Below are 16,962 nucleotides of genomic sequence, written 5' to 3'. Positions count from 1 at the left end.
CACGGCATGTGGGATCCTCCCGGACCGGGGCACGAACACGCGTCCCCTGCATCGGCAGGAGGACTCTCAACCACTGTGCCACCAGGGAAGCCCCACATAATTTTTTAAAGAGGTAGTGAATCCTAATAAAAGTGCCAGAGGCCCTTTAGCTGAATTGGGAAAATCACTTACTTTCTTGTCAGGTGAACAGATAATGCCATGATTAGATTAAACCCCAATGAATTTTCAAAATGAATCTATTCTCAGGGAAATCTTGGCGTTAATATTATGCCTAGGAAAGAAAGTAATTTGCAGCTTGCTTGAGTGCTTGATCCCTGTAATAGTGTGGATGTCTGCCTGCCCCACTTGCAATGGAAATTCCATTTGCAATGATCATTTCACTCCAGCAGATTCTAGGAGGGAGGATATCAACAAGCCTGTGAGTGCTCCTGAGCGGGATAGAGTGGGCTTCTGTGGGTTCTGTTAAATGCAATGCATTCCTGTAGGAAGAGGAAGATCTCTCTTGATTAATTAGCCAAAGTTCCCAAGGAACTGTGGGCCACGTTCCAAGTTGAGCTCAGTCACTGTCAACGATTTAAAAGCTGTCCCCAACCCTCCAAGATGGTACCTGAATGTTGGGCCCTGCCTACACCCCCCAGGCCCACTAAACCTGGAAAATTAGGCTTTCTCATCCCTTTGGGAAAGTAGTAGGTGCAGAGATATGTTAAGACAGAAACTGGGGAAACCTATTCTAAATCTCAGACTTATTTAAACCCCAGTTTAATGTAATTACATATTTGGTGGCTATTTCCTCCAAGGGTTTTAATCTGCCTGATTCAGTATAAATTGATTTAGGACTATGGTTTCTTTGTTATGTATCTTAAAGCTATAAGCAAGCTATGGGACCTGTCTAGAACTCAGGGTTCTCATCCATAACATGAAAAAATTACTAACCCATCACTGGAAATGTTGATCTGTCAAGGAATTTTAGAAGATATTATATAGTATTAGATAGGAACTGGTAATAGCAACTGTTATTGTTATTATTAACAACATATATGGAAGGCTTAATATGGTCCAGATACCATATCTCTCTGAACTTCATTCTTCTCATCTGCAGAATAGGGATTAAAAAGATTTAATTTCAGAGGCTATTGGGAGGGTTAAATAAGTTCACAGAAGAACAATACTTACTAGCACTGTATTTATATGAGTTAACAAAGTACCCCAAAACTTAGCAGCTGAAAACAGTAAACATTTATTATCCCACAGTATGTATGGGTTATGAGTCCAGGAGCAGCTTAGCTGGGTACCTGTCTCTGGTTCAAGGTCTCTCCTGGGGTTGCAGTCAGGCTATCAGTCAGGGATGTGAGCTCATCTAAAGGCTCAACTGGTTGGGTCATTTGGTGACGGAGAGGAGTCCTTCTTGCAAGCTCACGGACATGATTATTGACAGGCTTTGGTTCCTCACCACAGGGGCCCCTCTACCAAGCTGCTTCACAACATGACAGCTGGTTTCCTCCAGGGTAAGCCATTCAAGAGAGAGAGTGAGAAAGGTTGCCAAAATTGGTAGCCACAGTCTTTAGATAAACTGACCTGGGAAGCGACATCCCATCACTTTTGCAAAATTCTCTTCATTAGAAAGGAGTCATTAGTCATAACCACACTCAATGGTTGGAGATTACACATAGAAGGACATGAATACCAGGAGGTGGAGATCATTGAGAACCATCTTAGAGGCTGCCTGCCTCAGTACCTGACAGATACTGAATGTTAAATGAATGGTAACGATTGTGATTATTACATAGAAAATTTGAAATAAGTAAATTCAGAGATTTTATTTTGAAGCTTATATTTCCAATGACTTGTTGCAGTCACGTGTTGGAGGAATTGACAGCATACCTCATTTTATTGCACTTCATTGCACTTTGCAGATACTGTTTTTTACAAATTGAAGTTTCATGGCAACCCTGCATTGAGCAAGTCTGTTGGCGCCATCTTTCCAAAAGCATTTGATCACTTTGGGTCTCTGTGTCACATTTTGGTAACTCTCGCAGTATTTCAAACTTCTTTATTATTATTGTATTTGTTATGGTGATCTGTGACTAGTGTTCTTTGATGTTTTAGGGTACCACGAACTGCACCCATATAAGATAACGAACCTAACTGATAAATGTCAGTGTTCTGACTGTTCCACGGACAGGTTGTTCCGTCTCCTCCCACTCTCCTCAGGCCTCCCTATTCCCTGAGACACAACAATATCAAAATTAGGTCAATTAATAACCCTATAATGGCCTCCAAGTGTTTGAGAGGAAGAGTTGCATATCTCTAGCTTTTAACCAAAAGCTAGAAATTCTAGCTTTAAACCAAAAGCTAGAAATGATTAAGCTTAGTAAAGAAGGCATGTTGAAAGCTGGGACAGACCAAAAGCTAGGTGTCTTATGCCAGTTAGCTAAGTTGTGAATGCAAACGAGAAATTCTTGAAGGACATTAAAAGTGCTACTCCGATAAATGCATGAATGATAAGAAAGTGAATCAGCCTTATTGCTGATACAGAGAAAGGTCTAGCGGTCTGGATAGAAGATCAAGCCAGCCACAACATGCCTTTAAGCCAAAGTCTAATCCAGAACAAGGCCCTAACTCTCTTCAATTCCATGAAGGCTGAGAGAGGTGAGGAAGCTGAAGAAGAAAAGTTTGAAGCTAGCAGAGGTTGGTTCATGAGGTTTAAGGAAAGAAACCATCTTCATCATATAAAAGTACAAGGTGAAGCAGCAAGTGCTGATGTAGAAGCTGCAGCAAGTTATGCAGAAGATCTAGCTAAGATCATTAAGGAAGGTGGCTACACTAAACAACAAATTTTCAATGTAGAGAAAACAGTGTTATATTGGAAGAAGACGCAGTCTAGGACTTTTATGGCTAGAGAGAAGTCAGTGCCCGGCTACAAAGCTTCAAATGACAGGCTGACTCTGTTAGAGGCTAATGCAGCTGGTGACTTTAAGTTGAAGCCGATGCTCATTGACCATTATGAAAATCCTAGGGGCTTCCCTGGCGGTGCAGTGGTTGAGAGTCTGCCTGCCGATGCAGGGGACACGGGTTCGTGACCCGGTTTGGGAAGATCCCACATGCCGTGGAGTGGCTGGGCCCGTGAGCCATGGCCGCTGAGCCTGCGCGTCCGGAGCCTGTGCTCCGCAACGGGAGAGGCCACAACAGTGAGAGGCCCGCGTACTGCAAAAAAAAAAAGAAAATCCTAGGACCCTTAAGAATTTATGCTAAAATATACTCTGTCAGTGTTCTACAAAAGGAACAACAAAACCTGGATGACAGTGTTAACTGTTTACAGCATGGTTTACTGAATATTTTAATTAAGCCCACTTCTGAGACCTACTGCTCAGAAAAAGATTCCTTTCAAAATATTACTGCTCATGAACAATGCACCTGGTCAGCCAAGAGCTCTGATGGAGATGTACAATGCGATGAATGTTGTTTTCATGCCTGATAACATGACATCCATTCCACAGCCCATGGATCAAGGAGGAACTTCAACTTTCAAGTCATTATTTAAGAAATACATTCCATAAGGTTATAACTGCCATAGGCAGTGATTCCTCTGCTGGTTGTGGGCAAAATAAATTGAAAACCTATGGAAAGGATTCACCATTCTAGATGCTATTATGAACATTTGTGACTCATGGGAAGAGGACAAAATATCAACACTACCAGGAGTTTAGAAGAAGCTGATTCTAATCCTCATGGATGACTTTGAGGGGTTCAAGACTTCAGTGCAGGGAGTCACGGCAGATGTGCTGGAAATGGCAAGAGAACTGGAATTAGAAGTGGAGCCTGAAGATGTAACTGAATTGCTGCAATCTCATGATAAAACTTTAATAGTTGAGGCTTTGCTTCTTATGGATGCGCAAAGAAACTGGTTTCTTGAGATGGAATCTACTCCTGGTGAAGATGCTGTGAAGATTGTTGAAATGACAACAAAGGATTTAGCGTATTACATAAATTCAGTTGATAAAGCAGTGGCAGGTTTGAGAGGATTGACTGCAATTTACAAAGTTCTACTGTGGGTAAAATGCCACCAAACAGCATTGCAGGCTACAGATAAATCCTTCATGGAAGGAAGGGTCCATCGATGTAGCACACTTCATTGTTGTCTTATTTTAAGAAATTGCCTCAGCTACCCCAGCCTTAGCAACCACCACCCAGATCAGTCAGCAGCCACGGACATAGAAGCAAGACCCTCCCCCAGCAAAAGGATTACAACTTGCTGAAGGCTCAGATGATAGCACTTTTTAGCAATAAGTATTTTAATTAATATATGTACAGTTTTTTTAGACATAATATTATTGTATACTTACTAAACATAATTTTTATATGCCCTGGGAAACCAAAAGTTTCATGTGACTCACTTTATTGCAATATTCACTTTATTGCAGTGGTCTGGAACCAAACGCACAATATCTCCAAGGTGTGCCTGTATATACTGTGTGCCAACCCCAAGCTCCAGCAAGGACTACCTTGATCTCTTTCCCAGAAAAGTGCCCCGGGTATAACCATGTGCTCCTGAACTACTTCCTGTGGCCCCGCTAGGCCCTGTGTGCGTCCTATTGCTTGCAGTGCTTAGTTGAGCGCCCCCTAAAGGAAGCCTCCAGAGTAATGAACTGTAGTCCTACCCACTTCAGAAGAAATTATTCCAAATATTCTCAGAAGCTTCTAGACCAGTGGTCTCCAAACTTGTCATTTCAGAACAACCTTCACGATTTTTGCCTAAATCCACATATTATCTATACTGTTGTTTATTTAATGATTTCATTTAAATAGACTCACTTTGAACTTTTCAAAACTTATTTTTAGAAGAATTTTTTAGCACTGCAGTAAACGAAAAATCATCATCCCTTGCCACGGATAAAAGAACACTGCTCAATAAAGACCCCGTGAACAGAACAATGAAATTAAAATTGATAAGACAGCTGACTGCCACCAGTTTTCTCTATCTTTATTTAAAAGTGATGGTTAAACAAGTGAAAAGGGTATTAAGGATATCTTTAGATCCAAGATCTGTCTTTATCTTTGATACAATCAGAAGTAATGGAGGAGTGCTTCCCTGGTGGCACAGTGGTTGAGAGTCTGCCTGCCGATGCAGGGGACACGGGTTCGTGCCCCCGTCCGGGAAGACCCCACATGCCGTGGAGCGGCTGGGCCCGTGAGCCATGGCCACTGAGCCTGCGCGTCCGGAGCCTGTGCTCCACAACGGGAGAGGCCACAACAGTGAGAGGCCCGTGTACCGCAAAAAAAAAAGTAATGGAGGAGGATTGATAAGAGGAAATAATTTCTTCACCGTGTTTCAAGGAAAACATCAGAAAAAATCAATAAGACTCACATACATGGTCAGTTTTAACCAGTACGACCAACACATTTATACAAATGGATAAACACGCAGTCGATGTATTTTTTCAGTTAAGGAGCCTCAATTCGAGATGACTGAGCAAGTTAGTAAGGATTTCACTGTTTCAGTTTCCTCATCTTGAAACTAAAGTCAGTAATACTCACCCTCCCTACCACACGGGAATGTTCTGAGGAACAAAGGCGAACAGAAATGACTTGTGAGAAACGGAAAGCAGGTACCAGCATGACACATTGTCATCATTTACCATCATATCAGTATCACTTACTACATTCTATCATCCCTGTAAAAGTCCCCCATCTTGCTGAGCTATCTCCACTCCCATTCTGGTCTCTCCTATTTTGGCCATTAATTTGGTTCCAAATTACTATTGCTTTGATGCTGTTTGAAATATTGCAGAGAAATGTCAAAATCAGAGAGTGAAATCCCGGGTCATCTCTATGAGGGTAGAGTTTTATAACTCTTTAACTAAAGGATAAAGTGACATTTTAAACCTGTTTCCAATGTTGCTTACTAACACCAAATTCATTATTCTGCTCTTTATAGGAAACCTGTGAATCCATCCTCAACTTGATATTGGAAGAGCTAAAGCAATTTCATGGACCACAGAAGTCGGACCACAAGCTCTCTGGGTTCCGCCTACCTTCTGCGATGCCATCCCCCGCCTCAGGAGCTGCAGCTCCAGAGGTTGGATTGGTCATCGACGGGAAGACGTTGAATGCCATTTTCCAGGGAAAACTGGAGGAGAAATTTCTGGAGTTGACCCAGTACTGCCGGTCTGTCCTGTGCTGCCGTTCCACCCCACTCCAGAAGAGTATGCTCGTCAAGCTGGTGCGAGACAAGCTAAGAGTCATGACCCTTTCCATAGGTACCCTTCATGCGGAGATGTGGGGGGAAGCTGGGCAAGGCCACTCTGGACCAGAGGTGAGGGGTCACGTATCACCGTCAGGATGCTCAAGCTGAGGGTCATTGTCTTAGAGGGAGAGGGTTGAAAGTGACAATCAAGACGTGGCAGTCAGCAGGTGAGCAGAAGCTAAGCAGGGTGGGAGAGCAAATCCAAGTTGTCAGGATGAGCGGGTCTGCTAAGGAAACGTCAGGACTTGGATGGACGCCAAAGCCAAGAGGGGCCTCAAGTTCAGAATATGCAGGTAGCTCGGTATACATTCAGGCCCACTCACTTCTGGGACGCCAAGCATGTGCCCTTCAATACTTAACACATGGCACAATACCACGCACCTCAGGTGCCTGGGGACTTGATATTCTGTCGAGTGTTGATGGCTGGTGGGGAGATTTTAAAAGTGAAGCTTGTCCCACATTTAGTGTTGTGTGTTCATTTGTAAATATAAGACTCCACACAAAGCATACCCTCAACAAATGCTGGCTTGTTGGTTGTTGAAGAATTTCTCATAGGGGATTAAATTTTAGCCATGGTTGAGGCAGAGAAATTAAGTGTCCTTACTTCAAACCTTCCAGGAACAACCAAAGCTGGTTTTCAAGAACCTTCACGATCTGGGCTCCATTTTATCTCCAGCCACCTTCCTTCCCCCAGCATTCAGCGGTCCATGTTCCAACCACATGAAGCTGCTTACCATTCTCCAGGAGCCTCGTCCTCTCTCGCTTCTTGACCTTTGCTCAAGCTGTTTCCTCTGTAAACCCTCCTCCAATCCCACATAATATGCCTTTACTCCGTGGGCTCCCACAGGGCTCCACAGCACTGTTACGCCTTTAGTGCTGGGCTGCTCAGGAGACCAGAAGTTTCTTGAGTGGAGGGACAATGTCAGTCTTACTCAGTTCCACCCCGTGCCCAGTGCATACCAAGCACATGGTAAACGTTGCTTTCGTGTAAGGGCATTCTTACAGATGGTTCAGGTTCTCTTCCTCCTACAAAGACATGGAAAGAGATTTTCTTTCCTGGCATTTCAAATAAGGGGCCTACTTTACATTGCTGGGTTGTTTTTTTTTTTCCTTTTCTCCTGGTCTTCAGGTAAAAGCAGTTCAAAACCAGGGGGAAAAAAAAAAAAAAAGAGGGAGTGGGCAGAAAGAATAGACAGAGCAGAGCTTTAGCAACTGCATCCTAATTTTATTCCCTGAATTGTCCTCTTCAAAACTTCAGACACGTTCAAGGCAATAGCCCGGGATTGACTCCCAGAGGTAAGGGACTGGCTTCCCTGCCAAAGCAGCAGAAACAAAACCAGCAGGGCAAGAAAAAGCAGGATTCCACACCTCTGCTTCCACTGCCTTGCTAACAGAAGAGGTTAAAGGGTGGATTTGTTCTGCCATAGGGATGATGAAAATCATGCACTGCTGTGCTCTCAAGGGAAAAAAAAAATCGTTAGAAGAATAACAGCAACTTACACTGACAAAATTTTTGAGCTTAATGAATTTTGTTGCCAGATTAGGAGAAGAAAATTTCCTCCCCCAAATCCATATTCTCTCTAATATCTCATATAAATTGACTTGCAGATTATTATGAGGACCCACTGGAAAAACAGGTGGCGCCAGAAGAAGGATGAAGGCAGTTCAGTCTACAAATCATGGCCCTCAAGCTGAGACTGGCCCACTGCATATTTCTGTAGAGATGTTAAGAATGGTTTTTGTGGGGTTTTTTGCTTTTGGGGGGGGGTTTTGCGGTACGCGGGCTTCTCACTGTCGTGGCCTCTCCCGTTGCGGAGCACAGGCTCCGGACGCGCAGGCTCAGCGGCCATGGCTCACGGGCCCAGCCGCTCCGCGGCACGTGGGATCTTCCCTGACCGGGGCACGAACCCGTGTCCCCTGCATCGGCAGGCGGACTCTCTCAACCACTGCGCCACCAGGGAAGCCCGGCTTTTGTGTTTTTAATGGTAAAATGTGTAAAACCGATTTGCCTCTCAGCAGGAACAGTTGTTCCGTTTTGCTTCTTGGCCCATAAAGCCTTAAAATATTTACTATCTGGCCCTTTACAGAAAAAGTTTGCTAAACTCTAGTCTGATGGATAAGGCATCATAGTCTGGAAAAGCCAGGCTTGTGAGGAAGACCTCACTGTTTAGAGCTGTGCTGTCCAACATGGTTGCCACCTGTTATATGTGGCTATTTAAAGTTAAATTTAAAATTAAATAGAAATCCACCAGCCACATTTCAGTAGTCATAGGGGGCTAATGGTTTTCAAATTGGACAGTAAAGATATAGGACATTTCTATCACAGAAAAATCTGTTTGACGGTGCTGGTATAAAATGTGGCATGTGTGTGTATGTATTTCCATGCCCTAACCTCCAGTTTCCTGAAACAACTGACTCATTAACTGGGCACTCAAAGTGACTCAATGTACCTCAACCTAAAAAAATGAGTCAATCCCATGTTCCTATATTTAGAAACATCACTGAACATTGTCTCTGTCCTTGGACACCATTTACAATCTCTGATGACTTAGCTGTCCAGCATTCCAGTTGTCTTGATAGGGTCAGTATAAGTTATACTGAGTGAGGGGAGGTATGCTGGCCTTGGAAACAGAGAGATCTTAGCTCCAGTGCTTCCGGGTCCCTTCACTACCTGGATTACCCTTGCCAAGTCCCTGTGTTGTTCAAATTCTCCATTTGCTTCTCAGTGAAGCCCACTGTAACACCTGTGAAGGCCTTTTTGGCAAACTGTAAAGCACTGCCCGAGGCTCACATACCATTGTATTCCCAATACCTAACATTGTACCTAAAAAAAAAGATACAATAAATACTTGGTAAATGATAAAGAAAGAGTAGGGCTTCTTATCCAAAGAAGAAAAGATCTCTCAGGCTAAATGCCTGTAGCAATGACTCTTCCTATAGGACTATTCAGAGCAACATTAAAAGGATTCACTTATGCACAAAATAGGGACAGTTCAGTGCCACTTGTATCAAAGTTCTCATTGTCACATAGCAGTTGGACCAGGATCTCATGACCTCTCTCCTTTCAGGTGATGGAGCAAATGACGTAAGCATGATTCAAGCTGCTGATATTGGGATTGGAATATCTGGACAGGAAGGCATGCAGGTATCATTTGCTTCAACGCTACTTGTTACTTTCTTACTCTCCTTTATCCTTATTAGTGAGTTAAGCAATTCCCCACAGTGTTGGAGGAATTTATTCTGAAGAGCTTTGCAGAATTATCATCTGAAAGGCAGATATCCTTGCCTATACATAACCTCCATCAGCACATCCCTACTGCCCAGTCCTTCAGAATAAAGAGAGAGATCAAAGATGCTTGGCTTCTTATAGACAGCTGGCGATACCCATATTCTAAAGCCAAATAGTACCCAACCATTCAGGGAAACCAAAGCCTTCCCCTGATTCCATGCTTCCTCCCTGTAACCTCCACCCACATCCAAGTTTGCAGTGCCCTCTGTGAGCAGTGACAGATGTAAGGACATCGGAAAATATTTTTCAATTGCCATCTTAGTCGTGACGGCTAGATGGACCTATAAGTTGCTTGGTATACCTTAAAAGTGTACCGAAATTACTCAAATTCAGCTTGGAACAAGCATACTAACTTGAGCTGCTAATGTTCCCCATTAAGACAGACCCCCACCTTGGGGTTTTGAACCATTAACAATTGTATTCCCACCACCAGTGCAGACATTAGGTGGTGCCTACATTTGTTGGTGGGGAAGAAAGAACACCGTCACCTTTTCAGTGTCTATCGTAGGCCAGCACTCTATTTGCACTTCACGCTTATTATCCCAGTTAATTTCAGCAGCCACCATCCTGTGTGTTAGGGATTGTTATTCCACTTTTTCAGATGAGGAAACTGAGGCTGAGAGAGGTTAAATGCCCTGACCAAGACTCGGACCAGGATTTATAACCAGGCACGTCCAAACCTCCTACTCTAAAAAATTACTATGACCTGGGCCTTGTTCTGAGTCATCCCAAGGGCAAAAGACACATTTCAGCTCCATGGAAGGAAAGAGCTATCCATCCATCAGCTCCACATGAGACTGGAGCAAATGGCCTGCCTTGGTGGGTGGCCAAGGGTGTTGAGAGGTTTGAGGATCACTTGCATGGAAGCCCCTACTCTCTGGTCAACCATCACATCCCTAGATGGTACCCAACACACACTGGTCCACAATAAATGCTCACTGGGTAAGTGGAAGGAGGTGAAGGGCCAGACCAGACCACTGGTCGCTTCTGACCTGCCCTCCTTGGATTCTAATGGGGTTTGCATTTCCCAGAGGAAAGGGTGGGGTGTCAGAGTCCATAAAGCCACCCAAGGGTGCTACACGTGACAAAGGGTCTTTTAGACCCTACTGGCTGTGGACCCAGAACAGAGCAGCACCCTCGAGGGAGCCTCTTTGGTGCACTGGCAGCTATGGATGGAAGCTGACGTGTCTGCTCTGCCCTCTCAGGCCGTCATGTCCAGCGACTTTGCCATCTCCCGCTTCAGACACCTCAAGAAGCTGCTACTTGTGCACGGACACTGGTGTTACTCACGCCTGGCCAGGATGGTGGCATACTACTTCTACAAGAACGTGGTGAGTAGCCCTGCGGTAAACTCCCACCCGAGCCTTGGGAGTCCTGGCCAGGGGACAGCCAGCTCTCCCCGCTGAAATAGACAAAGCATCTCTATGTAAGGAAATAAGTCAGGCTAACCTGGATTTTGAATCCTGAAACTGTCCCTTACTAGCTCAGTGACCTTGGGCAAGATAATTCAGTTCTCTGGGCCTCAATTTCATCTTTGATAAAATGGGGCTAGTACTATTTGGTGAGATTATCGTCAAGATTGGCAGTACTGTCTGGCACGCACCTGGCACATAGGAGGCAGCATGAGTACTCTGGAGTCAGATCAGATTTGGTTCAAATTGAGGCTCCTGTATTTGGTAATGGCTTCACACCTTAGTTTCCTCATCTCTAAAATGGGGGTGGTAATAGTACCTTTCTCACACACTTGCCATGGGGCTGAATTGGCAGCTTGTGTAGAAAGTGATTAGCGCTTAGTGATCACCCTATAAAGTTAGCCATTCTTTTTCTTATCATTGTTGCTGCTGTCATAACTCTTAGAGGGCCTCCATAAATGAGATTTCTTTTCTGACTGCAAGGAAGAAGGATTTGAAGAACAACTCGCCTAACTTGTAGCTTAAGTTTCGTCCCCAGATAGAGTCACCTGGATATGCAAGAGCAGCACCCGTGAAGGGGAAGGTTTAGGATCTTGGGATCCTTTAGGATCTTCCACCCAAGACCCTGTGTATCACTTCAACATCACCAGCATTCCCAACAAGGACTTCTAAATAAAATATTTATTCGCAAAAATGTTTAGAGTAGGGTGATCATCTGGGTTTTAGTCTTGCCTGATTCTAGTATGCTGTGTGAACTTGAAAGAGTTACTTCAACTCTCTGAGCCTTGGTTTCCTCATCAATAATATGGGGAGACTAAGACTCTCTCTGTCCCTAGAAGTATTATCTAGAGGTTTTAGCATCAGAGCTCTGGATCGCACGTAGCACTATACAGTCATTTGAAGGTGTTATTGTTTCTCTGAAAGATACGTGTGTTTTTGTCTCGTTGATAAGGGCCTAAAGCAGGCACACACCAACTGAGGTATTAAAACTGTCAGAGGCTCTTGTTTGCAAAGCCCTTGATTAACAATGGGCATAGGAAGAAGTCAGAGCACTGCTGTACTAAGGGAGAACAGGGCCTGCGTTCTTCATTATCTAGCTTGAGGACCTTTGAATAATCCTCAAGAGACCCCAAACAGAATCCAGTTCCTTTTTGCATAAAGAAAAAGGGAGGATTAAGACCCGAGTGATGGAAGGGAAACACAGTAGCCAAGTAGCAGCTAAAAAATGGCATATATTTTTTCCTCTCACTCCATTCTCCCAGGCCTGCTTTCAGGCACTGTCACAGTTACCCTGACTCGGGAATAAGCATTTCTGTGCAAAGTTCAATGTATATGTAAATAAGCAGCATGACAAAAAATAATGTAAATTCCATACACTGGATGGTACCATTATTTCAGCAAGTCCACGCAAACAAGTCTCTTTGACCAGAAAGACTGTGTAGTTAGAATTCAAAATGCCCCAGTTTAATGTTTTTTCCTTGCCTTCAAAAGAATCGCTCTTTTGAATAAGCACAACCTCTTCTCTGCATTAAATTTGTGAAATAGAAAAGGAAACGTTTCCAGCCAGCCATGCTTTCAGAGCTTAAATGATATTTATTTCCAGCTCAATACTGGGATCGAAATTGCAATACTGATGCTGTATTATCTCCCCTTTGCAATTAGAGGGTGGAGAACTATGACTTCCATATCCAAAACCAATTTCAGAGGGGATTAAAACCCTGCCTGCTCTGAAATGTGAACAATGAATTAATTACTGCACTGTAGCTTCTAGGGAGGAAAAACAGGCGCCCAGTCTCAGCGATGCCATCACGGGGTTCATTGCGCTCTCCCCGGGGGGCAGAGATTCCAGCCAGGCAGAGCAAGTGGAAACACACAAGGTCCTAACACGACCTGCAGAAGGAAACACACTTTCATGTTAAAACCCCAGGATGCATGTGAGGACAAAAGAACCACCAAGATGTACTTAGTTTGTTCAAATAACTATTGAACATCTGCTGTGTTGGGAACGTTATCAGGCACTGGGTATAGAGCAGAGATCTAGGCACACGTGGTCCCCACTCTCATGAGGCTTACGGTCTAAATCGGGGCTCGGCAAACTTCTTCTGCAAAGGGCCTGCTCATAAATATTGTCTGCTTTGTGGGCCGTGTAGCTTCTGTCACACCGACTCAGCTCCACTGTGGCAGCTATAGACAATATGCCAGTGGATCGTTGTTGCTGTGTCCCAGTAAAACCTTACTTTTGGCTGGACTTGACATACAGAATGTAGTTTGTCACCTCCTGGTTTCAATAAATCTCAAAATGTGGTTCCTGGACCCCCAGCATTAGCTCACTTCGATGCTCATTAGAAATGGGGATCCTCAGGTTGCACGCCAGGCCCACTAACTCAAAATCTTCATCGTGAATCAGATCCCCAGGTGATTCATATGAACATGAAAGACTGACAAGCACTCCTATGGGGGAAAGAAATTAAAATTTTTAAAACATTTTCTTAAAAAAAAAAAAAAAAAAACATTTTCTTCGGTGCATCTCCCTAGAGTAAGGCCAGGGTGCTATGGACATATCGCCAGGAGACTCTTATCCTAATCAAGCCAGAAGAAAATAGCATTTAAACCATGGTCTGAAAGACAAGGATATTTAACTATGAGTTAATCAGTTTCCTGGCCAAGGAGATGTTTGACAACCTGAGTCCTTATAGGAAATATTTCAGGAAGTTTATGCATCATTTTATAGCATACATTGTATCTAATTCCAAAACTAACTGTAAGAGATTTACAGTAAAAACACAAAGGCAGTAGGCAAGTTATAAAGGAAACATAAGAGTGTAGACCAGGACATAGAAAAAGGAGGAGTTTAGTCGCACCAGGAACCTGGGATAAGACACTATTTTTTTTTTTAACACGAGTCCAAATTGTTTACTATTACATTCAACAGATATAAACTACTCTGTCAAATTGCTTATACAAGTTTCTAAATGCTTTCTTTCAATTTCTTTACTTGTCTCATCATGGACCAGTAACAAACATTCCTGGGTCAACACAGGTCCATGAACAACACTTGGAGTAGCGTATACATATGTCTCTAATTGAAAATCCCTGGTAGAGCAGAAGACACAGAGCAGTATAATGACGTGGTATTAAAAGCCCAAGACTGAAGGTCAGGAACCTTGTATTCTTTTTTTTTTCAAGGATTAATACAGTTTCAATTTTTTAATTGGAATATTCCTTTTTAAATTTAATTTTTGTTTTATATAAGAGTATACTTGATTTACAATGTTGCGTTAGTTTCAGGGGTACAGCAAAGTGATTCAGTTATACATATACCCATTCCGTTTCAGATTCTTTCCCATATATGTTATTAGTAATAATAACAGTAATAATGTTATCACTGATTATTGAGTAGAGTTCCCTGTGCTATACAGTAGGTTCTTGTTGATTACATATTTTATATTATATATTTTGTATAGTGTGTATATGTTAATCCCAAACTCCTAATTTATCCCTCCCCCAACCTTTCCCTTTTGGTAACTGTAAGTTTGTTTACAAAGTCCGTGAGTCTGTTTCTATTTTGTAAGTTCATTTATATCATTTTTTTAGTTCCACATATAAGTGATATCATATGATCTTTGTCTTTCTCTGACTTGTCGCACTCAGTATGACAATCTCTAGGTCCATGTTACTGCAAATGGCATTATATCATTCTTTTTATGGCTGAGTAATATTCCATTGCATATATGTACCACATCTTCTTCATCCATTCCTCTGTCAGTGAACATTTGGGTTGCTTCCATGTCTTGGCTATTGTAAATAGTGCTGCAATGAACACTGTGGTGCATATATCCTTTCAAATTATGGTTTTCTCTGTATATATGCCCAGGAGTGGGATTGCTGGATCACATGGTAGCTGTTTTTAGTTTTTTAAGGAACCTCCATAGTGGCTATATCAACTTACATTCCCACCAACAGTGCAAGAGGGTTCCCTTTTCTCCACACCCTCTCCAGCATTTGTTGTTTGTAGGTATTTTGATGATGGCCATCCTGACCCGTGTGAGGTGATACCTCATTGTGGTTTTGATTTGCATTTCTCTTACAGTTAGTGATGTTGAGCATCTTTTCATGTGCTTTTTGGCCATCCATATATCTTCTTTGGAGAAATGTCTATTTAGATCTGCCAGTTTTTTGACTGGTTGGTTTTTTTGTTTTATATTGAGTTGCATGAGCTATTTGTATATTTTGGAGATTAATCTCCTGTAGGTTTCTTTGTTTGTAAATATTTCCTCCCAGTACGTAGGTTGTCTTTTCATTTTGTTTATGGTTTCCTTGACTGTACAAAAGCTTATAAGTTTGATTAGGTCCCATTTGTTTATTTTTGCTTTTATTTCTATTGCCTTGGGAGACTGACCTAAGAAAACATTGGTATGATATATGTCAGAATGTTTTGCCTATGTTCTCTTCTAGGAGTTTTATGCTGTCATGTCTTATATTTAAGTCTTTAAACCATTTTGAGTTTATTTTTGTGTATGGTGTTAAAGAATGTTTGTTTCATTTTTTTACATGTAGTTGTCCAGTTTTCCCAACATCACTTATTGAAGAGACTGTCTTTTCTCCACTGTATACTCTTGCCTCTTTTGTCATAGATTAACTGACCATCAGTGTGTGGGTGTATTTCTGGGCTTTCTAGCCTATTCCTTTGATCTATATTTCTATTTTTGTGCCAGTACCATAGTATTTTGACAACTGTAGCTTTGTAGCATAGTCTGAAGTCAGAGAGCCTGATTCCTCCAGCTCTGTTTTTCTTTTTCAAATAGCTTTGGCTATACGGGGTCTTTTGTGTTTCCATACAAATTGTAAAATTTCGTGGTCTAGTTCTGTGAAAAATGCCATTGGTAATTTGATAGGGATTGCATTGAATCTGTAGATTGCCTTGGGTAGTATACTCATTTGACAATATTGATTCTTCCAGTCCAGGAACATGGTATATCTCTCCATCTGTTTGTGTCATGGTTCAAGTTCTTTCATCAGCATCTTATAGTTTTCACAGTACAGGTCTTTTTCCTCCTTAGGTAGGTTTACTCCTAGGTATTTTATTCTTATTGATGCGATGATAAGTGGGATTGTTTCCTTAATTTCTCTTTCTGATCTCTTGTTGTTAGTGTACAGAAATACAAGTGATTTCTGTGTGTTAATTTTGTATCCTACAACTTTACCACTGATGAGATCTAGTACTTTTCTGGTGGCATCTTTAGGATTGTCTATATATAGTATCATGTCATCTGCACATGGCTAGGACTTCCACGACTGAATAAAAGTGGCAAGACTGGACATCCTTGTCTTGTTCCTGATCTTAGAGGAAATGCTTTCAGCTTTTCACCAATGAGAATGATGTTTGCTGTGGGTTTGTCATATATGGCCTTTATTATGTTGAGGTAGGTTCCCTCTCTGCCCACTTTCTGGAGAGGTTTTATTATAAATGGGTGTTGAATTTTGTCAAAAGCTTTTTCTGCATCTATTGAGATGATCATATGGTTTTTATTCTTCAGTTTGTCGATGTAGTGTATCACAGTGATTTGTGGATATTGAAAAATCCTTGCATCCCTGGGATAAATCCCACTTGATAAGGGTGCACAATCCTTTTAGTGTATCATTGGATTTGGTTTGCTAGTGTTTTGTTGAGGATTTTTGCATCTATGTTCATCAATGATATTGGTTGGCCTGTAATTTTTTTCATGTGTGGCAACTTTGTCTGGTTTTGGTATCAGGGTGATGGTGGCCTCATAGAATGAGTTTGGGAGTGTTCCTTCCATGCAATTTTTTGAAATAGTTTCAGAAGGACAGGTGTTAATTCTTCTCTAAATGTTTGAAAGAATTCAATTGTGAAGCCATCTGGTCCTGTACTTTGGTTTGTTGGAAATTTTTAATTACAGTTTCAATTTCAGTACTTGTGATTGTTCATATTTTCTATTTCTTCCTGGCTGGGTCTTGGAAGGTTATATACCTTTTTGAGAATCTGTCCATTTCTT

The 16,962-nt window shown here is 42.2% G+C and overlaps 1 protein-coding gene across 1 annotated transcript in view; it reads left to right on the top strand.

Moving 5' to 3' along the window:
• Positions 1–16,962, top strand: part of ATP10B (ATPase phospholipid transporting 10B (putative)) — a 305,387-nt gene that overhangs the window by 261,108 nt on the left and 27,317 nt on the right. Inside the window, exons 17-19 of the mRNA XM_059062671.2 lie at positions 5,936–6,257; positions 9,313–9,389; positions 10,739–10,864. Coding sequence (XP_058918654.1) covers positions 5,936–6,257; positions 9,313–9,389; positions 10,739–10,864 — 525 coding nt within the window. The remainder of the gene's footprint in view (positions 1–5,935; positions 6,258–9,312; positions 9,390–10,738; positions 10,865–16,962) is intronic.

The sequence above is a fragment of the Kogia breviceps genome, chromosome 4, assembly GCF_026419965.1.
Source record: "Kogia breviceps isolate mKogBre1 chromosome 4, mKogBre1 haplotype 1, whole genome shotgun sequence".
Taxonomy (NCBI): domain Eukaryota; kingdom Metazoa; phylum Chordata; class Mammalia; order Artiodactyla; family Physeteridae; genus Kogia; species Kogia breviceps.
The sequence above is the reverse complement of the archived record's forward strand: the minus strand, read 5'-3'. Positions and strand labels throughout refer to the sequence as shown.